Source organism: Hippichthys cyanospilos, chromosome 16, assembly GCF_059441005.1.
Source record: "Hippichthys cyanospilos isolate Australia breed blue-spotted pipefish chromosome 16, RoL_Hcya_1.0, whole genome shotgun sequence".
Classification (NCBI taxonomy): domain Eukaryota; kingdom Metazoa; phylum Chordata; class Actinopteri; order Syngnathiformes; family Syngnathidae; genus Hippichthys; species Hippichthys cyanospilos.
The window spans coordinates 17,642,229-17,668,747 of record NC_142384.1 but is presented as its reverse complement, the minus strand read 5'-3'; the positions used below and the strand labels follow the sequence as shown (position 1 = coordinate 17,668,747).

The 26,519-nt window shown below is 47.8% G+C and overlaps 3 protein-coding genes across 3 annotated transcripts; 1 reads left to right on the top strand and 2 right to left on the bottom strand.

Moving 5' to 3' along the window:
* The first annotated feature begins 125 nt into the window (after positions 1 to 125).
* hlfa (HLF transcription factor, PAR bZIP family member a) lies at positions 126 to 9,221 on the top strand. Its single transcript, XM_088437348.1, has 4 exons — positions 126 to 370; positions 2,887 to 3,285; positions 7,347 to 7,552; positions 7,613 to 9,221. Exons 1-4 carry the CDS (start codon positions 265 to 267, stop codon positions 7,826 to 7,828), a joined length of 927 nt encoding a protein of 308 aa, XP_088293474.1. The 5' UTR covers positions 126 to 264; the 3' UTR covers positions 7,829 to 9,221.
* Positions 9,222 to 11,082: 1,861 nt separating this feature from the next.
* LOC148411113 (xylosyltransferase 1-like) lies at positions 11,083 to 24,759 on the bottom strand. The gene is made up of 12 exons (XM_088437402.1): positions 24,663 to 24,759; positions 23,640 to 23,983; positions 19,017 to 19,368; positions 17,675 to 17,841; positions 17,209 to 17,411; positions 16,469 to 16,549; positions 16,181 to 16,397; positions 15,935 to 16,111; positions 14,641 to 14,915; positions 13,236 to 13,431; positions 12,821 to 13,157; positions 11,083 to 12,460 (listed from the first exon to the last, which is right to left on the bottom strand). Exons 2-12 carry the CDS (start codon positions 23,913 to 23,915, stop codon positions 12,132 to 12,134), a joined length of 2,610 nt encoding a protein of 869 aa, XP_088293528.1. The 5' UTR covers positions 23,916 to 23,983; positions 24,663 to 24,759; the 3' UTR covers positions 11,083 to 12,131.
* LOC148411112 (uncharacterized) lies at positions 24,706 to 26,032 on the bottom strand. Its single transcript, XM_088437404.1, has 3 exons — positions 25,926 to 26,032; positions 25,263 to 25,546; positions 24,706 to 24,936 (listed from the first exon to the last, which is right to left on the bottom strand). Exons 2-3 carry the CDS (start codon positions 25,506 to 25,508, stop codon positions 24,706 to 24,708), a joined length of 477 nt encoding a protein of 158 aa, XP_088293530.1. The 5' UTR covers positions 25,509 to 25,546; positions 25,926 to 26,032.
* Positions 26,033 to 26,519: the final 487 nt, after the last annotated feature.

The window sequence follows — 26,519 nt, the reverse complement described above, 5'->3', positions numbered from 1 at the left end:
CGGCTTTGACGTCAGCACTTTTCGCGCATGTCAAGAAGGGCGGCAGAGGAGAGGTCAGCCTAGTTTAGCCTAGCCTAGCCCCCCCCCCCTCCCCCCTCCCCCCTCCCTCAGTCTGTCAAAGCCCAGCCGCCTCCGCCCTCCGCCTCCAGTCCGCCGCCGCCTGCCAACGTCAACGCCAGCCCGCCGTCGGAGCTCCTTTCCACCGTCAGCGAGTCCTCCCCCCGGGCCGCACCAGCAGCGGTAATTTTACGCTATCTGGACAAAATGGCCAGCAGACCTCTGCCCGTCAACGCAATTTACCCGCCGACGCACGGCGTGCTCAAGTCGCTGCTGGAGAACCCGCTCAAGCTGCCCTTCCACCACGACGAAGGTATCGCGTCGACACCCCCCATCCCCCCTCCCTCCACTTCGCACCTTTCGCGTTTTTACCTGCCAGCTTTCCACGGAGGAAAAAAAGTGGCACGAACGCGGCGCATTCGCCGCAGCCGAACAAGACGACATTGAGCCTCTCGCTCCGTCGCGCAAGCTCAAAACGAGACTTTTTTTTTTTTTTCCGCCGATAAGTTTGACTCAAATGACATCCTAATAATAATTCTAATCTTTTTTTTCATCGTAAGTGCGATGCGACCTTTATTTTGGCAAGTCGCGTTTATACACTTTTTTTTTTTAAACCTGCGTCTAAATGGCGATTAATTTTAATTCCCCGTGTCACCCATAGAGGGCGCGTCACACGCTAATCCTCAGAAGAGGCGAAGAAAAAAACAAAGATTAAACTCTTATTTTCTTTAGAGTACGCCTTTTATACAATGAAACCTTTGTGTGTGTTTGTTTTTGTCCTTACACAATGTCCGAATGACGCAGAGAAGTAAAGGTCAACTGTTTTTTTTTTCTCCCGATTTTCTCGTCGTCCTCTTATGAGTTGTGATTATAATCTTGTGTGATTTGATCAAGTGATTGAGTGAGCGTTTGAATTAAAAGACGGGGAAATATTAATTGGAATAAATCGAGGAGCTGCCGCTAACATTTTTTAAATGCTTGCCACTGATTTCAAATCTCTGAATGTTTTCCCCCAAAATTAGATAATAAAAGAATGATTGAAAAATCATGACGCTGACGTTCAAAATACGTATCATGCTGGTAGAATGTATCATACTTTTTAACACTTAATTTTGAATGAAATGGATGCGATCATGTAATTTTGCTTTTGAATTGGTCTTTTTTTTCAGGGGAGGGGGGCTTGGAAAAAAGCTAAAAATAGCTAGCAAATTAGCATCACTGACTTTCTTGTTTGCTAGCTCCTCAATTTGCTGCCATGTTATCAGCAAGGATATGCTTTCATTTTCAAAAATCCACTCAGAAATTGATTAGAAAATGGTCTAAAGAATAAATTAATTGAAAAAAATGAAATGCAAATTGCTCACACACAATTGTGGTGTTGATCAATTACTTTTGTTTGTTTTGCCGTGTAAAGATCTTTTGAAGGTGTCGTTTTGGGTTTTTTTTTTTTTTTTAATGACGGTTCCAGTTTTTAAGACTAGAAGAACTGTACTTTAAGAATTGTACATTAATTTTTAGTGCCTGGATTTTAAATGGACTTTTTCATGACTGTTGTTACTGTGTACAAGCAAGTTCAAATTTACTCATGCTAATTTTCAACTGACACTTGCAAACATGTTTTTTTACTTTGCAACAATAATTAAAAATGTGCACCGATTTTCCAACCAAAGTTGCAGCATCCCAAATCAAACTATTTAAAAAATATTTATCATTATCGATTCATCAAAAAATAATAATTCGCTGCAACCCGAGTTCACAATTAAGATACGTGATTGTTGTACACTTTGTATGTGCTAAATAGCATTCGTTTGATGCTTTACAGTATCGTAACATCTATGTTCATTTCTGTTAGCCTCTCTATGGCATTTCGCATCAAACGTTAGCCTTAAGCTAGCGAACATTTTGTCGATGACACGATAGGCTTAATTGTTCAGTTTTTTTTTTGCAAACCCAAGTGGAAGTGAAATATAAACAACTTGCAGCAAGCTCGCCGTGCTTCATATTTTGAGAGCCTTGTTTTCATTTCCTCAAAATTTAAGCAGGTGTTTAAGCGGTAGTAAAAAAAATCTTTTCCTAGTCTCGTGTGACGGGTGAGCCAGGGACACCATTTTTGCCCTGTAGCAAGTTAGCAACCAATAATTGCGTTTCCTCGAAGAGCCACCGAGATAGTTATTCAAAGTCCCTAATCATAAACCTGCCCAACCTGTCGGCGCTCTTTGGTCGCGTAGCAAATGACATTGGCGGCCGTCTTTGGAAAGTTTCACATTTCTGCCGCTTGCTCGCAGGCCGCCTCCAGATAACTGAGAATTGTCCAAGTGCGCAATTAGTCCTTGTATGCCTGAGAAATGCTTTCAAGTGATCCCTAAAAATCAAGGCTTTAAAAATGACACGTAACCCTCAATCTGCTGTTTTTGCTGATTTTCCTACTCAATTGCTTTTAATTTGAAAAGAAAATCATCTTTGTCCCTGAATTACAAAATTAATTAATTACAAAAATTAATTTGACAAACACTTAGTAAACTAGGTTTTGCAAAGGATTGACTGAGAAACAATTTAGCAAGAAATGTATTCATGTTCCAACTAATTTGCTTTTGATTTGAAAAGGAAATCATTTTTCCGTCTCGTAATGAAAGAAATATTAATTGGAGTAATTGAGCAACGTTTTGCCAAGGAGTCCCCATGAAGCAGTGTGCCTACTCATTCGCCCTTACCTTGAAATGTAAAATGAAGTCGGGAAACTTTCCTTTCCAAATCAATGTGTCTGTCCTAACGCCGCCATCTGCCGGTGAATTTGGCGCGGCCCTCTAACCCGCTTTCCCCGTCTTTCAGCTTTCGGCAAGGAGAAGGACAAGGAGAAGAAGCTCGAGGATGAGAGCGGCGCGGCCAACCCCCCGCAGTCGGCCTTCCTGGGGCCCACGCTGTGGGACAAGACGCTGCCGTACGACGGCGACAACTTCCAACTGGAGTACATGGACCTGGAGGAGTTTCTGTCCGAGAACGGCATTCCCGCCAACGTGGCGCAGGGCGAGCACCACCACCCGCAGCAGCAGCAGCAGCAGCAGCAGCAGCAGCAGCAGGCGGTGGCGCCGCCGCCGCCCCCCCGGCCCCCGCAGCCCCCCCAGGTCCCGGCCCCCTCGGTGGTGGACCTGAGCAGCCGCGCCGCCACCCCGGTGCACGGGGGCATGCCGCCGCCGCAGCAGACGTGTTTGCGCAGCCCCAACGCCGCAGGTAACTGCCCGCCATTTTTTTGCCATTGGTCGGCCGTGTTCCGTACCACCAGACCGCCAACATTTTGATTTCCCGCCCCCTCAAAATTAAAACCTTAAAGACATTTTGGCCCTCCCCTCCAAAAAAAACCAACATAAAAAACTCATTTTTACCCCCCCAAAACAGCATAAAAAAAGATATAATTTTACTGAAAATGTTCAAAATGGTCTTTCATGTCAACTTTCATGAAATCAATGACAATTTTCTTCTTTTTTCTAATTTCTCCAACGCGAAAACGTCCGATACTAGTCTTAAAGCCGGCTTGGTGTCAGCCCGATACCGATAATTGATATCGGTACTCGCTCATCCCTAGTTTTTGCCATGCCTAGCAGTTCGGTTAAAATAATGATGAATAGTTCAAATTGAACATTTATGTCTTTGGAGCGCATCAAGACCAAAATGGTGTGTGTCTGTGTAAAACTTAACTTTGTGTAAAAAACAAAAACTCAACAAAATAAAGACGCAAACAATGCTTTGCAAGTTAGTCGCCGTAAGAGCAATACGTTTCTTCATGTTTCGCTTGCTTTGCTCTTACTTTGAAAAGAAAACTGAAAACTTGAAATTAGATTTGCCGAAAGCTTAGCGAGAGCTCTCATAAATGCTTTTCTTCGTCTGGGCTTCGGAGCGGCCGTGTGCGTGCATGCGAGTGAGATAGCTAGCATCAAAGTGTGTGTGTGTTGAAAATGGCATTGTGAGAGTGGAAGGTCGCGTATGAGTGTGTGTGTGTGTGTGTTTTTGATTTGTATCGTTGCACTTGTGATGCGACCCTTGATCCCAAGGCGAGCGTGACCAAGTTTGCTCGGCGCCACGTGTTGTTGCACGTTGGATGGCTTGATTAAGCTCATGATCTCGTTTGGCACGCGGCGTCAAATCCTGACCGGGGGAAAAAAAACAAAAACATACACTCCAACTCGCACTTTAGGGGTTAATTGACGACCGAGCAAGAATCCATATTGATAAACAGTCGATATGAATGGAATTAGAATTAAAAGGAAGTATTTTCAACTATCATCATTATTTTTTCAAACCTACCATTAAATCAGGGCTGTCAGTCGTTGAAGCTTGCACGGGAAAAAAATCCGTCGCCAAGTGGGCCAGAACGATAAAATCACGCTATATATTTATATAACTTTAAAACAACACGTTCAGATGAATGTTGCTTTTTTTAAAACTGCCCAAAATAGTACAACATCACTAGTCATCATCATATAAGCTCATTTTTATTATTACTCCAACCCACTTGCGGGCCAGAAACCTTTAACACCCCTGCGGCGAATCCTCTTGCTTTCATAGTCCTCAACGTAAGTAGACTCATCATCATAATAAATATCAGAAAACCGAATACCAAAGCGGTAACTGAATCAAAGATAGAAATTCAAGCTTTTCTAATCCCGAAATAATGGAGGGATGAATCCATTTTTTGATTCTACTCGCTTCCATTTGCACGCCCGCACACACGCGCACCGAATGACATCATGGAATTGAGAGAGAGAATTTGGAGTCGCTGGTGGGGTTGCCGCGGCAACGTAGACGTCGAAGTTCCATCTCCAGCTCGCTCCCTCCCAAAATGATCCAAATCCGGTTTGACGATGAAAAATGACAATTGGGACGTCAGTTTGCGTGCCCACAGGCATTTTTTTGATTGTGTTTGATTGGTAAATTTGATCATTGTTTTCAAATGTTTCGTTTTGATTCACCGACAATGCTCATCCGTCTCCCTTTCATAGAGGACTAAAGAAATTGGACAATAATACAAAGTCTGAGGATTTGCGCAACATTCGGTTTTCACCTGATTATCAAAAATGATTTTCGATGAATTTAATACGGGAATATTGCATTTTAGCTTTCAAAACCATGAATTTGATTAGCCTTTGTCGATTAATGGTTACTCATTTAATTTTAGCCTACTTTCTGACATATTTACCGGCCAAACGGGAAAACAAATAATGGGAAAATAGATTAGACTGGTAGTGAACGAATTTGAAAAAATCCAATTGCTTGAAAATACCGGGCGGATGAATGGATGACTAAAAGCGGTTTCCCGCCGTTTGTCGTCCGTAAACGTGAAAGGACGCCATGACGCCCTGCGACGTTTTTGCTTCCGCAACGGCGCGTTTGGGTGTCGGGTAACGGCAGGTGTCGGCCGGCGCGTCCGTGCGTGCGCGCTGGGCGCGTGCCCGTCCATGTGACACACACATGCAGTCAGCATGTGCGCCCCGAGCGTGGCCCCGCCTCATCCTCTGCCTTTCTTTCAGCCGCGCTCTCTCTCTCTCTCTCTCTCTCTCTCTCTCTCTCTCTCTCTCTCTCTCTCTCTCTCTCTCTCTCTCTCTCTCTCTCCCCCTCCTGTCGCTCGCCCAGCACAGCGTGTCCCGGCTCACATGGACTCGGGCGTGTGCGCGCGCGCGTCACGTGCGCTCTTGTTCCCGCTCGCTCGTCGGCCTTCACAACAACAACAACAACAGCGAGGAGGCTTTGGCGTACAGGCCTGGGCTCGTTTGGTTTGTTTTTTTTGACGCTCTGCTCCTTCAATAGTCACCCATACCGAGTACCGACATTTTCGCTCGCGGGCCGCACGGAGGAAAATCTACTCCCAAGTGGGCCGGACCAATAAAATCAAATCAAACAAATGCTTGCAAACGGGAGGTCAGATGGAGCCCGTGTCGGGCTCGTTTACTGCCGTTCAAAATCGGAAATATTGTCGATTTTGGACACGTTGAAAACCCCGTGTGTTATGGTGCATTTCCCCAAGTTTTTGCACAAATCCTTTCGATGGCGATCCGCCAACGGGGCGCGATAGAAACGTTTGCGTCGACGCCGCAGGAAAATCTATTCCATAACAACTTCATATTTATTTATTTTTTTAATACTGTCTAAAATAGTACATCAGCACTATCGTTCATGACTATCGTAAAACATTTCAAGTTGTTTGTTTATTGAAAAAAATCACTTTATTTTAATACTTTACACGATCATCTGACGCGCCGGATTAAACCCGTTTGGCGGGCCAGGGGAGGGCCACGGCCCGGATTTGCTTTTAAAATTCAGTTTTAGTCATTTTTCAAGTTTTTCATTTATGGAAACAACCTGGGCTCATTTTTATACTTCCCATTGCAAAATCATCTCACGAGCCGGATTAAACCCGTTTGCGGGCAGGAAACAACCTGCGGGCCATATGTTTGACACTGTCAGAGCAGGATATTAGTCACGCTTTTTCTTTAAATGGTAGTGCAGAAAAAGCACAAACTTGTTTTTCATGATTTGTTTGCGAGTTTGCCGGAATCTCTATATTTTTTTTCCTCATTGTGTGCGTGTGCACGTGTGCGTGTGTGTGTCAGGACTGGCGTGTCTTGCCCGACTGGAGTTATGGCCACAAATATAAAAAAAAAAAAAAGTCTAGATTGTTAACAAAATAAAAGCCCAAACAGTGTATTTCAAAATAAAAGCCTGTGGCTATTTGGTGTGAGTTTCCGCCATTTCAAAGCTGGCCGACTTGACGGCTAAACCCAGATTAGCTCAGCCCGCGCACTTTGACCACTGCGCGTCGCTCCGCAGCTTGCGTTTGGGGTCAAAGTTCGGCGGCGCGCGCACACAAACTTATCATTGGCCGCGCCTCGCCAGCTAGCGCGCTAGCTCGGCCGTCTTGCCGACAGAAAGGTTCAAATTCCAAGTGCCCGCTACGGACGTAGGTTGACTCCCTGTTTTGTTTTTGATTTCGTTATGTTTATTCATTGATGTATTCGAGGCTGTAAATCGTTTCACCTTTCACTCAATACAGTTTTTGTGCAATATTTTATTTTTCATTCTCAAAAACAATAATCAACTAAAAAATATTCAAGTAAGAATCACAAGGCAGTGTAGGGCAGCCACCCCCACCCCCAAAAGTACCGTTTCCAAATAATTTGGTGGCATTTTTTCCAATTCTTTTTTGTGAACTCAAATAACCTTTCCAGACACACACACACACACATATATGCGCAGGCGTTGCCCGGCAAGATGCGTAGCGCTGCTCTTCTGTCCGTCAGGCTCCCGCGACACGCCCAGCCCCATCGACCCCGAGTCCATCCAGGTGGCGCTGAGCTACGAGCCGGACCCGGCCGACCTGGCGCTGTCCAGCGTGCCGGGCCAGGCCGTCTTCGACCCGCGCAAGCACAAGTTCTCGCCCGAGGAGCTCAAGCCGCAGCCCATGATCAAGAAGGCCCGCAAGGTCTTCATCCCCGACGACCTCAAGGTGAGCCCGCCGGAGCGCCGCTTTCGCCCCCGCGGGGCCTAATGCCGCTTTTGCGCGCAGGACGACAAGTACTGGGCGCGGCGCAGAAAGAACAACGTGGCGGCCAAGCGCTCGCGGGACGCCCGGCGGCTCAAGGAGAACCAGATCGCCATCCGGGCCGGCTTCCTGGAGAAGGAGAACGCCGCCCTGCGCCAGGAGGTGGCCGACCTGCGCAAGGAGCTGGGCCGCTGCAAGAACGTGGTGGCCAAGTACCAGGCCCGCCACGGGCCCCTGTGATCGCCCGCTTTCCCCACTTCACCTTCTCCTCCCTCGCCCTCCTCCTCCTCCTCCCCCGCCGCCACGCGCGCGGCCCCTTTAAGGACTCAGTCGTCATCGCCCTCCCGCGCGCTCGAGCCCCTTTCGCGCCACTTTATAGGCCTTCCGGATTTCCCACCTTTTGCCGTTGCCCGAATTGACGGCTGTTCCCGTAAACCGATGTCCGGATTTTTCTTGCTTAAATGAATTTGCATTGAGAAAGATTTTACGATATGCAGAAAATTTCCAGTAAATAAAAAAAAAAATTGGAAAATTTACACATTTCTGGAATTAAAAGTTCAAATCTTAGATTGATGACATTTTTGGGTGGAAATTGCGAACAAATATTGGGGGGAAATTAATGATAAATTGGACAATGGGCGGGGGTCTTCCAATGTATTTTAATGAGGTTGGCAGTAATTCTGTAAATTCGGAAAAATGCCCAGTTAAACTTGGGAAAATGGTATATTCTTGTCAGATCTCTAAATGTTTGCGAAAACTTTTCACTGGAGAGTTTTGAAGAATTGTCTGCAAAAGTTTGAAAGCACGCTACTGACACCTACTGGGGAAAAAAAAACAGACTCGTGAACCTTTTGTATTCCACTCACAGGGAAACATGTAAAAAAAAATATGCATACATATATGTCGTGAAAGGGGCTTGACTTTATTTCCCCATAGCGTAAAAGCCATCCTGATGAAGACGTGTCCCACTGACGACTTTTTTTTCTATACCTTCTACTACTTTTGATGTTTTTATCGCCAGCTGGTCTCCATTTTGATTGGCCGACAACACCCCTCCTCTTTTCTCGTCTTCATCCTGCTGTGCACTAAAAATCGCGATCTTGCGCCGTCTTTTTTTTTCGCCCTCATTTCAATCGGCGCTCTGATTATTTGTTTTTTTCCCCCCAAAGCATGATTTCATCCTTACCCTTCTTTGTTTTTTGCGGGCAAATGTATTCATTTTCCCCCCCTTCGCTTGTGTTGAAAGTAGCATGTGCCCCCTGACCTTTGACCCCACGTGGTAGAGCCCTCGCTTCTCCCCTTAGCGTCTGCGTAGCCTCTGCCCGTCTGGCCAACAAGATGGTGGCACGAATGTAAAAGGAGGAAAGTGTTTTTTGATTCTTTTTTGTTGTCGTTTTGTTTTTTGTTTTTGTTTTTTTTTCGGGGGGTTGGCGGACGGCGTCCAGTTTGTTTCTGGCAGACCAAACCAATCGCTTACAGAGATGATATATTGGTTACAAGAGATGTTTATATATAAAACCTATAAATCTATACGTTGTTGTTTTGTACAGTATTTTTCCTATTACATTTACTGAATGTGTATTTTAAAGGCACAAGCTCCAGAATATTATTAAAGATTACAATACAAACCAGATGCGCGAATTCTTTTTTTTTTTTGGACTCTTTGACGCCCTCTGGTGGCCTTTTTTTTAAACGAAGTTGCAACAGGAGAGTATTTAAGATCATGGTTGTTTTTTTTTTTAAGTCGTAGTTTTACAAGAAAACCTTCATTTTAGTCTAAATTTTATGTGGAAAAACTAACTGAAATCCTCAGCATCGTTAAACCCCTATTTTATACCCTCCTTTGTTTTTTTAAACGCTCTACTCCAAACAATAAAGCTAGTTCAAAACCCTAAGTGTAATTCGATACTAATTTGAAACGCTAACCCTCGTGATTTGAAATCTTAACACTAGTTTGGAATTCTAATAGTTCGACCCTCATGGTGACAAATACAGCAGCCGCCACCATGAAGTCATCAAATGTGGCGGCCAGACATGTGACTTTCCCGCCGACAACGCGAATACTCTCATTCCTATCTTTTTTTTTTTTTTTTTTTTTTTTTTCTTTGGCTCTTGGCCATGTAACATCAGCCACGTCGTCACCTTGGAAACGAAGCAGACCTCACGCGGCGTTTCCACGGCAACAGCTGGAAGAACACCTGTCTGATATATCGACAGTGAAGCTTTACCACAGAAATAAAAACATTATACATTGCTTCAATTCTGTTAGGCTTGGTGCTGCACTTATTTATTTTTTTTTCCATTTTTGTCAGTAGCAGATTTTAGTCTATTTTTTTACCTTTTTTCATTTAATGTTTACGTCTGACATCCAGTTGTGACCTTTGGAAGTGCAAACCAATGAAAATGATTTTTGAATTCCGACGGATTAGTTAATTCTGATTCGCGGTACGGAAACGGTGAGCAATGTAGTACCAGTACTCACCACTAGATGGCAGGCATGGCCGACCAGCTGGAGTGGTGCATCAGCGAAGAAGACCTTGTCACGGCCTCTTCAAATAGAAGAACGGTGACTTTTGTTCTCACTACGTTAACTATTTGTTTAGAGGGTATTTCACTCACTTAAAAAAAAACCCGTGGAATAAAAACTTGGCTGCAGAGATGACCTCCAGCTTCGATCGCCCGTCTTTCCACTTTGAAAGAGTGGCGCAATTGCGCTCGGTGGCCTGAAGATGGGCATGTTGTCCAGCGTTGGAAAGGGTAAGCAGCTGCTTTCCTGCTCGGTTGAATTGAGGGAAAAGGCTCGTTTTTATTGCTCTCTTCCATTTGCTCCAAATTCCAATGAAACGTTTCGATTTCCAACTGGAACCCAGTTAAATTAGCTAGCGGTGAAAAGTTGTGTCCTCAAAAACGACCATGTATAGTAAGGCATTTTCCTCAAAAAACCACCATGTGTAGAATGGCGTTTTTTGTTCCAAAAACGAACATGTATAGTAAAGCTTTTTTTTTGCACAAAAAAATAACCATGTATAGTAAGGCTGGTCATACATGGTCATTTTTTTGTGGAAAAAAAGCCTTACTATACAATACATGGTCATTTTTTGTGGGGAAAAAAAGCCTTACTATATGTGGTCTTTTTTTTGCTTAAAAAAAAAGCTTTAATATATTTGGCTGTCTTTTGTGACAAAAAGCCTTACTATATTCATGGTCATTTTTTGTGGAAAAAAAACTTACTATAAATGGTCATTCTTTCGGAAAAAAAGCCTTACTGCACGTTTGTTTGTTATATTTTGAGAAAAAAAGGCTTACTACACGTGGTTTTGTTTTAGAAAAAAAACCCTTGCTATACATGGTCAGTTTTAGCAGAAAAAAGCCTTACTACACATGGTTGTTTTGATTTTGAGTAAAAAAAAGTCTTGCTATATAAGGTGGTTTTTGTTCGGGAAAACAAATGCTTTGTGTTTTTTCTTGAAAAGCTGACAGAAAGGACAAGACGATTTGTTGAATTGATTTTATTCTCCAAGTTGTTTGAAGGCGTCCATGTGACATTTTGCGCGTGGACCACAAAAGGCACTGTCACTCACAAGAGCAGCGACAAAAAAAGAAAAACAAAACAAAAAAAGTCATTTCAGTTCAAACAAATATCCATTTCAGGTCATTTCTCTTCTTCAGTAAGAAAGTCCAAATGTGAGGCAGCTTGAAATCTCAGTGTTCCATTTTCCTTTTTTTTTTTTTTTCAAATGGCATTTTTGCCAGAAGGGGGCGCCCGTCCGCCGAGGGGCGCCACATGAGGCACGAGCGCTCATCTGTTGCCACGGTAACAGCAAATAAATACTTTGGCAATACATTCCAACACAAGCCAATACATTATCAATAAATATTAATTTTGCTTGCGTCTCCCACACACACACACACACACACACACATAATTATGTGATGACATCACTTCCTGTGAACAGAAGCAGAAGTTGCTCAATTCAGCTAAAAGCCAAATCTTTTGTGCTTTGAACTTTATACTGAAAAAAAAGTTCATATTATAATCATGAAATAGCCTCATTTTTTATCCTGACGTATGAAATAATTTTGTAATGTCTTCATTGGTAATGGTCAAATTGTGGCTTCTGTGCTTTGATAACTGAATCATACAATTAAAAAAATGTTTTTGCTTTAGTCATTATGAAATCAATTTCAATAAATTAAATGAATATATTAAAAAAAAACTAATACAATGGAGTACAAGAAAAGCAAATATTAAAAACTATTTAACCAACAAAACTTTAGGAATAAATTATATAAATAACATATTTTTACAATAAATCCCATATGTAATGTGAGGAAAGCATAAAAATGAACTTTAAACCTTAAGAGAAGCATCTTAACATTAAGTATGAATATGAACGTGTGAATAATGAATAAAAAAAGATGAATCCAGTTTTAGAGGAAGACAAAAGCCTCAAAAAAAAAAAAATTGAAATTAAAAAAAAAGTTTGACCATACACGCACCCGAGCTCACACACACACAGAGTCCAGACTGGCGGCCCGGGGGCTACCTGAGGCGTCCGTCGGGGCGGGCGGGGCCGAGGCGGGACTTGGGGTCGGGGCCGTCGGAGCTCCAGGCGGTACGGCGGCAGCGGGGCAGGGCGGGGCAGGCGGCGGGGGCGGGGCCGGCGCCGCATACGCCCACCGGCGACCAGAAGTCGGCCAGCAGCCGGTCCAGCCAGCGGCGCAGCGGCGCCCCCGTCAGGCCGGCGTTGGCCTCCGCCTCCTCCACCGCGCCCAGGCTGAGCGGCAGGCGCAGCACCGGGTTCAGCCCGTGGAAGCTCTGCTCCATGTAGGACCTCCCCGCCGGGCCGCCGTGCGCCGCCCGCGCCTCCTCTGCCGAAAAACCACATTGGGAACTGGACGTCAGAAGAAAATCTCATAAAGCCTGTTTGAAGCCCAAGCCCGCTTCCTTCCTCTGAACCCTTTACCCTGGTTGGAAAGCCCAGATTGAACCCCCGAGCGTATTTTGAAACCCTCCTGTGAAACCCGGAGCCTAGTTTGAAAAGCCAATCCTTGCTTCAAACCCAAGACGGAACCCCTCTCTATTAAAAAAACATTTGGAAACCATAATATGCCTCGTTTGAAAGCCTACTCTGAAAAGCGTACGTTGAAGCCCCGCCCATCGCCATTTGAAACCCTACCGCCACTTAAACCCGGTTCATTGTCGCGGGGGCGCCGCGGCTGCTTTCTGACCTTGCGTGATGGGCCGGCGGCGGCGGAACTGCAACGGGGCGACGAGGAAGCGCGTCTGTCCCAGCGGGCTCCAGCGACTGAGGACCCTGAGGGTCCAGACGCCGGGGCGCAGCGGGGCGGCCAGCGGGGGGCGGTAGTGGGTGACGTCGGCGCCGCCGTCCACGTGGATGTCGTAGGTGGCGGCGATCACGTTGGTGGGGTCGATCCACACCACCGTGGCCGTCAGGTTGCCCGGCGCCCGGCTCCAGCGCTGCGCCGCCGACACCTCGTCCTCGGGCCCCAGCGGGCCGCCGCGCCGGCGGAACACGCGCTCCTTGGCGTCCCAGCCGACCCCCACCTGGACCGCCAACCTCAGCTTTCATCAACCGGACTCTGGAAATGAGCTTTTTTTTTTTTCCCTGCGCTTGCGTTTCACCTGTATGTGCTGCAGCCTGTTGGCGGGGTGGGCGGGGCTAGCCAGGCCGAAGTGGTCCCGGGGTGTGACCCAGGTCTCCAGGGTCTCCGTCTGGCCCGAGGCTCGGTTCAGCGCCGCGTGGCGGACCAGGTAGCCCCGGAACTGGTCCGACACGAAGTACATGTGCGCCGACGTGGGGTGGCCGCTCGCCTCGTACCTGAAACAAACACACACGAGCGTGGGTTTTCTATCGTAGCGGGGACATCCCGTTGACAAAACCTAACTTCAAGCAAAATCTCTAAAAGCGAGACTTGTGCAAGAGGTCCTCGCAAAGTCAGTAAAACCTGGAAACGAGTCCCCAGCGTGCAGCGAAAAAATACATATGACCAAATCGGCAAACGGTTCTCGGCAAGGAAACAGACGCGTCTTTATTTAGCGCGCATTCGCTTGAGCTAACGCAGTCAAACAAACAAGCAATACTTTTTACACTTGTGAGCCCTATTCAACACATTTGCCTGCGCAGGAGCCGCAGGTCCCGCCAAACACTAACAAGAACTTCCTTGTAGCCGGAGAGGGCGGCCAACTCAAACATACGCACGCTCGCACGCGCGCACACGCAACAAACTGAAGGCTGATTGTGCGCCGATACGAGCTAACGCTAGCAGACGTTAGCTAGTTAGGGAAACGCGCTTCTGCTGGTGAGTTTGCCCTGGTGGGATATTTGAGCGTCCGGTCAACGATGACAACTCTGCATTTTTATTGCTATCGCAACTTTGAGTAAATTATTTTATTGGTTACGCATTGAAAATAAAACGGAGAGAGAGTGAGAGGGTTAGACAGAGCGAAAGCTAGCTTGCTAGCACAGATATGTAGTTAGCTGTGTAAGCAAAATCCAAAGCTATACTCTAAAAGCTCTAGCTAGCTGTCCAACTTTCTTGCTAGCCATCCAGCATTTAGCTAGCTAACTAGCCATTATTTACTGTATGTAGGGTTAGGGTCAACACTAGCGGTGCACAGGTCCCCTTTCGCAACAAAAGAAGAATTTTAATGATAAAAGTGTGCATTTTCAATAAATGTTTATTTGTGTACGAGTGTTTCAGTAATATGAAAAATTTGAATCAAACCTCTGCTTTCGACTTTGTTATTTCTTGGTGGTGCCAGCAGTAAAAATGTTGACAACCTCTGGTCAAAACTATTCAAATAGGTAATTAGAATCATTTTTAGCAGTAATGTCAATGACTGGGGATTTTCATGACAGCGCGGGATTAGTGCAGCGCCAGCGCCGCGTCATCATCCGCGCCGCGACGTCGCCCGATTTACGACGGCGATGATGACAATCCCGCATTGGAAAATTCAACGCACGATCCGGCGCGGGAACCGAGCGACAAACGAGCGGCTCGCAACCGCCGGGGCGATTGGCCGGTACCTGCAGCTGTGATTGGCGGGGCCCCCCCTGAGCGAGGCGGCGGCGGCGGCGCGCTCCAGGCCCATGCGAGCGAAAGCGTGGTAGTGACTGAGCGCCACATCCGTCAGGCCGTCCGCGCCGTCCGTCTCCTGCTCGTAGACGTTCTCCCAGTACGCGTCGAGGCCCGGCAGGCCCGGCGCCGGCGGCCCGAACAGGTGCGCGTCCAGCTGGTTGATGACTTCCTGGTTGATGCTGGCTTCAAACTTCCTGGCGAAGAAGGTAGGACGTGTCGTTTGCTGCACGCAAGGAGGAAGAAGTCAGCTTCAGACAATCCAGTCATCGCAAAGGCCACCGATACCCGTCACTGATACTTCAGACGAAAACATTCTGAGTCCTCCTTGGCAGCAGGTGGCGCTACACTGTACTTGCAGCTACATTCAAATGAGTTTGCCGACCAAAAAGGTTTTTTGTCAGCTCCGCGCCGCCGTCGGACTCGTCAAAGTCTCGCAAAAGTCCCGAGGAGTCCCGTCGCACGAGTGGGAGAAAGGTAACTCGGTGGCGCCCCCGGCGGCGGGGAGCGGCGGGACGGGCGGAGACGGTCGGCGGACTTGCGATAATGACGGGTTGCGAGTCGGGAGGCGTCTAAAAATACAGCGGCTGCTTCCTGGACGGGCTGCCAGCAGCTCCCGACGCACCGCTAATTTGTCAAAGTTATTCGCGGCGCGGCTGGAAAAGTGTACGGCGCGACGCGCGGGAGTCTTTGCGAGCTTCCCTTCTTTTTTTTTGCAGGCCCAGAAATATCCGCGGATGACAAACGTTTCCTGCCGGGATGCAGCTGCCGCTCTCTCATCTTTACCTTCTAATAACAACATGGTGCCGTCTGAGGATAAGTGTTGGGACGGCCACTTCGATGCAAAATGGCGGACTTCCTGCGCCTTTTCAAAAATGGCCTCTTGAGACTTTTTTGCGGGTTCACTCGTGATGAATAAATCTGCCAAGTTTCAGGCTGCCGAGTCAAACTATTTCAGGTGCTGAATTGAACAAGTACTCCAACGGCCCTTGAAAGCATCAAAAGTGACCCTGGATTGCGCCTTCAAAACAAAATGGCTGACTTCCCGTGCGTTTTCAAGTATGGCCTCTTCAGACTTTTTCCTGGGTCTATGTTGGACCAAATTTCATGCCTATAAGTCAAACTGACCCGCGGGGCCGAATTTTCTGAACACTTTTGAAATTTCCCGCAAATTTGGAGGTTGCGGAATATGTTGCGAAAGACGCGGTGGTTTGCGCGCGCGCGGCGGCGTGAGGCGCCGGTTACCAGGAAGCGCGGCATGTCGGCGGGCTTGAAATCGTTGGGCGAGCAGCCGCACCAATCCACGATGTGCTTGTACTGACATTTGCAGCCCAGCTTGCGGTTCCAGTTGGTCAGCCTCAGGTTGTTGTCCACCACGCTGCCACAGAGGGCGCTGTTCTCCAGCACCGTGTGGAAAAACGACTGCGGGGGGACACCGACATGTACCGCGCGTCCGATACCGACCATCCGCCCGTCGGAAAGCGCCGTTACCTCGGCGGGGAGCAGCGTGAAGGCGTAGAAGCGTTTCAGGCCCGAGACCAGCTCGTCGGCGGACCGCGCCACGTAGTCCACGAAGACCCGATTGAGCAAGAACCAATCGGAGCCGCCGTCCACCGCGACGCCTTCGGGGATCTTGCGGTCCCCGAGCCGCCACATGTGCGTGTCGCACTCCACGAAGAGGCGGTCCAGGCCCTGCTTGCGGATGAAACTGACGGCGCGGCCCGTCAGAAGTCGGCCCGTGCGGGCGGGTGGAGGCGGGGTCGGGGGGCGGGCGCTCACCGGGCGTTGTCGCGGCCGTGAGACTTGATGAAGTTGAGGTGGCGATGTTTGGACAGGAATGCCACCAGCTGATCGTTGGTCCTGCGGGGAAGAGGCGGAGTTTAGACGTCGGGACTGTCAGATTCCGCTCGAGTCGAACTTTTCTTTGGGGTATTTCAAAAAAAAAAAAAATCACTGGCGGTCAAGTTTTGTAAAAGTACATTTAGATGGCGTGACGGTTTGGAAAAGTTGCGAAAAACAACAAGTTGGCGACATAGAGCGCTTTTGGAAAGGTCAACTTGAAGCCACAAAAAAAAAAACGACCAGTTAACATGACTAAATCAATCAAATGGATTTGTTGCCAGGCCCTAACACCACGCGCACACACACACACACACACACGCACACACATACACGTCATCCCTGCAGCTAAAATCGATGTCACAGTGGCACCATCAGTAGCTGTGACGTCAGCTAGCACATTTCAACTCAATCCCAAAAACGATGTGCGCATGTGTGTGTGTTTTGATGATTGGATGATGTACTGTTGCTATAACAGCATTAAAAACATTAAATTAAATTCAAACATGACAACTAAAGGCATGCAATGTTTGTAAAAGACTATTAAAAAAAAATCACCAATAAGTTGCTTCATGTTCCAATTTGTTTGCTCTTAATTTGAAAAGTAACTTGTACTGTGCGCTCCCGTTTGAGTTGAGCCGACTGAAGACGAGGCGGACGGGCGGCGTTCGCGGGCTGACCTGACGGGGTAGTCGGCGGCGCTGAGGTTGACGAAGAAGTCCCAGGGCCAGTCGGCCATGTTGAGGAGGTCGTCCATGGCGCGCAGGTACATGCCCAGCAGGCTGGCCCCGCCCCAGATGGTGGCCATCCTCCACGCCGTCACGCGCACGTTGGCGTACTGGCCGGCCAGCAGCGTCACCTCCCGGTGCAGGAAGTCGGACCTCTGAGGGCGAGGATCGTTGATGATGTCGCGGAGCGTGCGTGCGTGCGTGCGTGCGTGTACGGCTGTGCTGGCGAGGACCACTGTGAGTTTTTTGAAGACGTTGCGAGGACATTTCCGAGAGGCGGGGGACATCTAATCCAGACCTCTTTTTGGGGTTAGGGGCTAGGAAATGCGTGGTCAAGGGATGTCCTCACAGGTTCACTTGTAAAAACGTGTGTGTGTGTGTGTGTGTGTGTGGGTGTGTGTGTGTGTGTGCGCGCCACCTGGTCAACGTGGATGTAGTAGAAGTGCGCCGTGTGGTAGATGGCCTTGAAGAGGCGCTGGAACTGGCGCGAGGCGCGCCCGTGCACCACCAGCATGAAAGCCAGACGCACCGGCGGCGAGTCCGACGCCGCCTCCTCGTCCCATTGGACGCTCACGCTCGTTTTACCTGCCGGGGGGGCGGAGTCAAACACTCGTCATTTATTGCCAGCCTCCTGTCCTTCCAAGCTCATAAAGTGCACCCCTCACATTTTTGTATTTAATGCGTCTATTTAAAGTTGATTTACTGAAAAAAAAACACATTTCACTTGTTTAAAAACTGTTCATTGAATATAGTTATATGAATGATGTAAAGGAGTTGGCCCATGTGTACTGTTTGAAGTGGGAAAAAAAAAATCAAAGTGCCCCCCCCCCTCCCCTTTCCATGTTCCACTGTTTGCCCACTGTCGTCAGCATCACGTGTCGCATGTCAGAAGCAGGCTGCCAGGGCGTGCACGGAGCTTGAGGCATGGCCACCACTAAGTACAGGCCGGGCCGGCGTGGGGAGGGCGTGGCCCCACCTCACTTGTCCATCAAAGTCACGTCAAAGCCAACTCTCCCGCCCTGCCTGGGAATGAGATGGGGGTGCACGTTGGCTTGGGGTGGGGCCCATAATCATTTTTTTTTCTTTTTTAAAAGCTCAACCGACATGGAAGTCATTAGTCAGCACATCCCAGAATAAGCGTGTGCGTGGTGAGGATGTAATTACTCCCGAGAAAGTACCTTTAGACAACAGATAGACCAGCGGTACTCAGATGGAGATGTGAGGAACCTCCGGGGTACATGATATTTTCTACAGCAAATCCAATTGAATTCCGTTACAGGGACAGGTTGCGTTTCTTTTCGAACTAAGAGCAAATGAAATGGAACACAAAACTAAACTGTGTTCAAGTGACTCTTGAATACGTTGCATGCATTCATTTTGTTACATGGATTATAGTTGTTGTGTGGACGTGCATTACCATTAGTGACAAGTACAAAAAAAATAAAATAGGCCAAAAGATGCTACTAAGATCATTGAAAAAAGGTTTAGACTGAGCCCTGACCTCGTGTGTGTGCGCGCGTGTGGTTTAGCTACATGGTGGGGAGCAAATTTTTGGTTTTACTCTCCCTGTGGGGTCCTCTCGCACTCGCGGGGCCCCCCGCGAGTTCGGACCTCTTTTTGAGGCTCATCGGATGTTGATTTGGGCCGGAGTCAGGATTCGGGTTGGGCAATCGTTTCTGACGGTTAGGGTAAGGAGCGAGGAAACGCATAGTGTCCCCGCTAGGACAGAAAAAAATAAAAGGCGCGTGTACTCGTCTCACCCTGCAGGGGGCAGTAGGAGGGCAGCTTGGCCGGCATGAGGAGGTCTTTCTTGTGTCGGCAGTAGACGTCGGCCAAGCGCTGGCGGCACTCGCGACTTTTGGCCCGCGACAGCGCCGAGATGACTTCCTTGCCGCTCATCTCGCACTCGGACGCCGACGGCGGGGAGGACGTCGTCGCCGTCGTCCGTTCAAGCGCGCCCCGTCCGGGCCGGGGCGCGCTTTGCTCTTTTGCGGGCGGCGCCCCCCGCTGGCCGTCCGCATCCTCTAAATCTTTGGGGACGGAGTTCTCGTTGTTGTTGCTGTCAGGGGACGAGCGGCGCTTCTCTTTGGGCCGGTGAGAGCGGTAAACATCCTGAAGGGGGAGACGGAGCGCCTTTAGCCACGATGCGCGCTTTTAGCCGGCGAATATCGCGAATGTCATCATTGACGTCTACGGCCGTCAATGGCAGCCAATGAGTTCCAAGTAAAACTATGAATTTTGATATCCCGAAAAGCCATGAATTTTTCCAAACGTAAGTGCAAGGAGACAGTGCTGCCACAGCGCTTTTGACTTTTTGCACAGTAATAATAGACGACCTTTAACCCCGGTTGTGCACGTGCTATGGAGATGGGACTCATGACTTAACTTTACTTTTGCCACAATGCGCGTATGCGTGCGCGCAAAACCACATGACATCTGTGTCTATTTTCATCCCCCACATCATCCTATATCCGTCTTTAGTGTGTGTGTGTGTGTTGACTTAAAGACGCGAGCGCAGGAGGGCGTATCCGGCGCGGGCCTCGCCACCTGCTCCGCACGCAAGCGTATATTAAGTCCGGCGTCACGTCAGCTCGGAGGAATGGCAAGCAGGCGGGAGAAGAAAAGATGGAGGAAACGTGTGAATGGCGGCGCGGTGGACAAGCGGACGGAAAGTCTGCCTCGCAGTCCAGAGCTTCGAAGTTTGAATCTACGATCCGGCCCTCCGGTGCAGTGTTAGCGTGTCGTCGTTTGTCCGGCGAGCGCTGCGCCGTTTGTCAATATGCGCCCTGAAATCCAGCGGCGACCAATCGATTGCTCCGTGCCATTAACTTGTGAATAGCCGTGCGTCAAATGAATGGAAGCCAGCGGCGTCAAATTTCAAGCTGTCCTTGGCTTGCGCAGTGGCGCCGCGGCATCATATGCTGCCCCCGCTGGTGGGAGGCCAACACTAACAAGCACAAAACACACACACACACACACACACAGCGCCTTAAGCGGGAACAGTCAGGACATTGATGGTGAGATGTTTGCCTAAAAAAAAAAAAAAAATTGTTTACAACCACCGTCCCAAACGCAAATTCAAATCCTACTCACGTGAAAGCTTTACGCTGTGCAATACTTAGGCAAAAATGCAATACTTGAACCGTCTCTTTGCTCATATCATATACATATATATATGTATAGCAAGAGCAAGCGAGAGAGAGACAGAGAGAGAGAGAGAGAGAGAGGACAACTCTTAATATCGCCCAAATCCTTTCAGCAAATAAATAAATATAAATAAATCCATACATTTCTAGACAGTTTTACCCTGTGTGGACGATCAAGGATGGAAAAAGATTTTTTTTTTCTGTTATAAACCTGTTTTGTGTTATTTTTTTCACCAGTTTTTTCTTTTTTTTTTTGGGGGGGGGGGGGGGGGGGGTCTTCCCCAAATGAAATTAATACAACTGGCAGAAACGGGCTTTCGACCAATAAATAAATAAAATTAAGATTCTGGGAATAGGCTCGCATCCAAATTGAGTTCAAAATGAATGAATGAATGCATGTAAAATTGGCGATTTTGTGGGAACGTTTGCATCCTTCGGCGCAGGCGTCCGGATGACGGACGGCGTCCGATAAGAAGCTTTGGATCGGTGCCTTCCCGCCGCGTTGAAAGGCTCTAATCTGATTTGCAGGGATCAATCACGGCGCAAACATTTTTCGCTTTTGCGCGCTTGCAAAGCCGCGCTGCTGGGAAACGTTGAATTTCAGCGCCTTATCCCGTCCACAAAAGTGGACAAAAAAATAGTGACGCGAAGGGGTCACGCCGACTTTGAAAGCAAGAGGCGGCATTATGAAAAGTTGCTGTGCGGAGAATCGAGCGATAGAAGATAATTCGGCCGTAATCCCGGCTCATCGTAACGGTGGGAAAGCTTCTTGTTCCTCATCCGCGTTTTAGGCGTCCATTTAGCTTTGGGACGGCTTTCCGGCCATCTGGACCACTCATTGTCTCCGCCGGCGTTTTTCAACCACTGTGTTGTGGGAAATGATCCAATTCCGCCTTTTTTTCCCCCGACTTTTTGCAAACAATGTGCCGTTGTCAGCTGTGAGAGCCGCGTGTCGCAAAGTAAGCATGTAATCAATATTCTTGGCCAGTAGGTGGCAGCAAATTACTTTGAGATGAGACCTTTGATATTTTGTCCAAATCTTGTGATTTTTACATCAAAGACATATCACCTCAAAGGGAAAGTATTGAAAGAAGATAAGGAGCTGAAATTTCACCCAATTAATTTGCTCATAATTTGAAAAGATGTGCTGTTCCTGTCTTGATTAAAAAAAACTATAAGATAAAAAAAAAAGCCACATTTTAGTGTAAGGAGAAGAAATGTAAATCTGAAGTGCATGATATTATTTCAAAAGCCATCCACATTTAGTGGAAACTTTTCCCAGCAGAGTCAAAGCTTGAGTCCGGTCGACTGTTGCCACGGCGACGCAACACATAAATGCGCCCGCCGATAGTTCGGTAGACGGGCGGGCGCCGGGGATGCCGAGAGCATCAGACAAAGGCCAAAAGAAGAATAACGGGTCCTCGCTGTAGGTGAGCCACATGCTCGGTCAGGGGAGCCGTCGCCGCGGCGACCGGCAGATGACCTTTAATGACCTCACAATTACAACCGAATGACTTTTGGTGATGTCACCATTGCATTATTCACCTTGGAATGATGACTCGGTCCTTCTTCAGGACGGAGGACGTTTTGTGAAAATCACAGCCATTTGGAACCCGACGCCGCTCACCTGCGAGGCGGACGCACTAACCGCCGCCGCACCGCGTCGGCAGAGTCAACCGCCATCCAAATTATAAGTTCCAGAGGCCTCCGTGAAGTCATAACAGCACCTGGCGTTTACGACCTTTTGACGGCGAGTCAACGTCAAGCTCTTTTTCTGTCCGAGCGCCTCGCAAAGCATCATGGGATCGATCCACGTCCTTCGTCATCCGGCGCCCTTTCCGCCTCCTGGCATCAAACGTCAGACGGCGTCTCGCCCGCCGCGCTTTTACAAGTCCCATCACACACGCGCACAAAGGGAAGATGACAGGGAATCGGCCAAGGCGTAATGAAAGGATGTAAAAAGAGATGGCGGCCCCGCCCTCGCCTTCCTCACAAAGCAAAACAAGAACCGACGACGCAAAACCGCAAAACTTCACTCTTCACCTGGGAGGGACTCTCAGCCGCGCTGGGAAATTCTTACAATCTCACTTCCATGCGCCACGGCAATGCTAACACGCAATGTAAAAGCTAGCCGACTAAAATGAGCGTCGCAACCTTCACGCACAGACGCTGTAGGGACAAATGCAGACATTTGAGGCCGAGGCGCAGACACAGAAACTGCAAGAAAATGCATGAAAAAAAATGGTGCCATAAAAAGGAAAATGCGTTAAGCCCTACATTTACTGGTAAAAATTAAATGAGGAAAAACAGCAGTCTATAATATTCAACTGGTTAAAAAAGAAAACAGAGTAATGAAAGTGGAATTTATAATACAGTAGCAACTCTTCTCTGATCTCATCAGTGCAGCACTAACATTAGTCTTTGTAGCTCGTTTCAACTTTTTGGGGTATTTTGGTGCGCCTTGAGATTTCTGTCTAGCAAAATGTAAAGTTGAGAAATATGCTATTGCTGTACATAATTACAGGGTGTTTAAAAGACACTCCACATTCATTTTTTTTTTATTAACGTTTCATTATAGAGTGGTGGAGGCGCTTATGTCTTCTATAAGAAAACGTAACCTTTAATAAAAGTGTAAGCTTGCAGTAACTTTCTCAACCTCTCGTATGTATAACAATTAATTGACTTTCAATTTTAAAAGTCTCAATCCCTAGTATTAAAACCGTAATAGTATTTTGGAATGGGTTGTAAAAATGAAATTATTGAAAGCTTCTATTTTTGCGTTTAAACATTTGACATCGGGCCAGCAGGCTCAACGGGGAGCCACTGCCTCTTCGATTTAAAAAGACTTTGGCTTTCAAGATTTAAAATATATATAGACTTCAATAAGCTCTGTCCCATACCAAACTCCGTTGGCAAACTGAACAACTTCATTTTTTTTCAGTAACCGTACCGCGGATCGTACGAAAGAAAACATTTCCTAAAAACGAGTGTTTATTTCTAAAAATCGGCGTTGGTTTGGACGTTTCAGGTCCCCGCTTGCGCCCGTCAAGGCGTGTTAATGAACATTTCCTAACAGACGAGCGGGCGCTCCGTCAAGCGGATGCTCCGTTCAATCGACTCTTTTCTGACTGGGCTTCTGCCGGCTAGGTGCAGCCGCACACGCAGCACATCCGCACCGACACGCGTCCACGCACACTCCGCCACACAGCACCCACCACGGACAAAAGGTGGACTTACCGCTCGGAGCTTGTGTCTGCCGGCGGCGTTGGCGAGCTCCGGCGGCGGCGGCTCGCCCCTCCGCTGCAAGGCGCTCGCGGGCGGTCGCCCGTCGCCTTTGTCGGGGCCGACGGCTCGCCTCTCGCGCCGCTCCCCGGCGGACGAGCCTCCGTCCAGGCTGCTGAAGTTCCACAGCAGCAGTGTCTGGATGAGCAGCACGGCCAGCGCGGCGGCGGCCACCGCCGAGCGGGAGCGCAGCCGGAGCCGGAGCCGGAGGGGGCACGCGGGAGCCTTCATGGCCGCTTCCGAGCGGCTGCTGGCGGCGGGCGGCTGGCGGCTGGCGGCTGGCGGCTGGCGGAGGACGACTGGGGGACCACCGGGGGAGGAGGCGCGGAGGGATTTTGGCACAGGGGGGGAAAGAGGAGAGCGCGGCCGATGAGTGGCCACACGAGGCCGCCAGAGAGTCACACGCTTTCTTACAACAACTGGAGCACTTTCGCCGTTTCTTCTTCGGTGCTCAATCCCGAAAAAAAAAACAACAAAATTAAATCGCGGTCTAAAACCATAACCAAGGTTTAAAATAAGCTTAACGTGGAAATTTTGTCACAATTAAACACGGCTCAGCTTGAGAACTTCACGTGAGTTAATGGAGAAAACGAGGCTGCAATTAGTTGGCATCTGATGTCATTTTCAGGCGACAGCCACAGACAAAATGGCCGCCCGCCAATATTCTTTTAACTATTGTTCATTTTAATTTTCCAGTTCCCCTCCATTATCTGCCCACCATCACCTCAATTTACAAAATCAGTTTCTCAGTAGACTATGGATCCAAATGTAATGTATTACTGTGTAAATTGTTGTCTTGAATAAAGTTCTTTAAAAAAATGGCTGTCTCATGAGCATTGCATGTGCCAGTCTAAAATAAATCAAAAACGTCAACAAAAAAGCATCTTTTGGCCTTCAAAAACTCCCCTTTGCTGCCACGACAAAAAAAAAAAAAAATCACAATTGTGTGTTTTTTTTAAACTCACATATCAGTCCTACCTGGAATTGAGTTTGGCGAGCCCAAGTTTGATGGCGGCGAGCTTTAAGCGTGGACGCGCGGCGTGGGCACGATGGTGTCAAGGATGGCGATCCGCCGGGGGTCCCACACGCAGTCCTCCTCCAGTCCGCTCGGCACCATCCCGCAGTGGGGGGGCACCCAGGCCGTGTCGAAAACCGGGCCGTAGTGCGCGTCGTGCCAGGTTTTCTGCCGCGGGTGCCCCTGGTAGTTGATGGCGATCACGCGGCCCACGTCCACCGCCACCTTCAGCACCACCTGAAATTTGCAAAACAAACTGTATTGGAAAGCCCAGTGGTAATCAGTAAACAAAAGGATTCAGAAGAAGACACTATTGAAGTATTGATCTTGCGTTTGAACCGCTAGTTTACTCACCACCAGTAGACACTGCACCAGTAGACACAATCAGGCGTGTTACTGTTGTGTTGGTGCAATATTCTAACATTGCAAGTGTGTTATGTTGAAAATATTTCTAAATGTGCAGGTGTTCACACTGGTTCTATGAATAGCTATTTTTTGCACATGCTATGAACGTTTCTTTTTTTTTTTTTGGGCGGGGTGTTCAAAAGCAAACTTGCCAGAACCTTGTCGGCTTCGGGATGGTGGAGCGGGTAGCGCCTGGCCTTCTGCATGTCGCGGCTGAGGTAGACGCCGCGGCCCAGCATGCCGTCGGGCGACTGGCGGAACCCGCACGAGACGATGAGGTCGGCGCTCATCCGAGTGGTGCCGTGGTACATGACGTAGCGCCGGCCGTCTTGGGGCACCGCGCCCCCCAGGGGGTCCACCCCCTCCGGAAGCACAAAGTCGGCTTCGGCCCAATCATATTGCATCCCGGCTCCACCGTGGCATCACTGTGGGAAACACTGGACTAGAAGCACATCATGTGACCTTTATAAGTGAGAAATTTACTTCAGAATATGGTCAGAGTGTTACTGTTGTGTTCGTGCAGTATTCTATCAATCCGAGGTTGTCTGTTTGTGCTGCTTGTATTTCGAAGTGTGCATGGAAGACATGATGTTGCTGGAACGAATCAGTTTGAAAAACAAATTTGAAATCAAAACAAAAATGGTTCAAAAATCGTTCTCGGTAAATATCTGATGTTACAAATTGCAGCTTATCGTACGACAAAAATGGATTTTCTGTCCTACTTTTGTTGTGGTGGTTTGTAATCCGGTGCGCTTTACTCATATAGTCTAAAAAATACAATACTCAAATACAGGTGGCTGAGTATCAGAAAAGTGCGTTACCTGAGGAGTATTTTTACATCCATTGTTTCATCATTCCCAATTTGTACTACATGATTTCATCTTAATACAATAAGAGATCTTTCATAAAGTTGTCACGATCCATTCCGTTCCTATTACTTCAACAATAAAGTGCAAAAATCCATAAATACTCATAGGCAAAGCTTAAATGACAAAATAGTGAGAAAATTACCATGGTAAGCTGCTGTTACAATGCAAAAATGTATGTTTATTTGTGGCCGCTGTTATCATTACGTGATTGTTGTCGACGTTCTTTACGCAAGACCACGTGCTCGTCGACGTGTACGTGCGTCTGGAAAGCCCCGCCCCCACGAATAAAATATGGTACTGAACAAGAAACTTCCAGAAATTAATCTGCGCTACAACGACTCCAGATCATATACGTTTGCTTTAGCTTTGTTTGGAGAAGTGGTCACATTATTTAGACAGCTGCTGTGGCACAATTTACTCCGATTTCAAATCATTAACATCAAGCAACCATGAAAGTAACATTTGCCGATTTATTTTTTTGCAGCATCTAAAAGACAATATCGGGTGTATTGAACTTGACACATAGTCTATCCATTAGTCATGTCT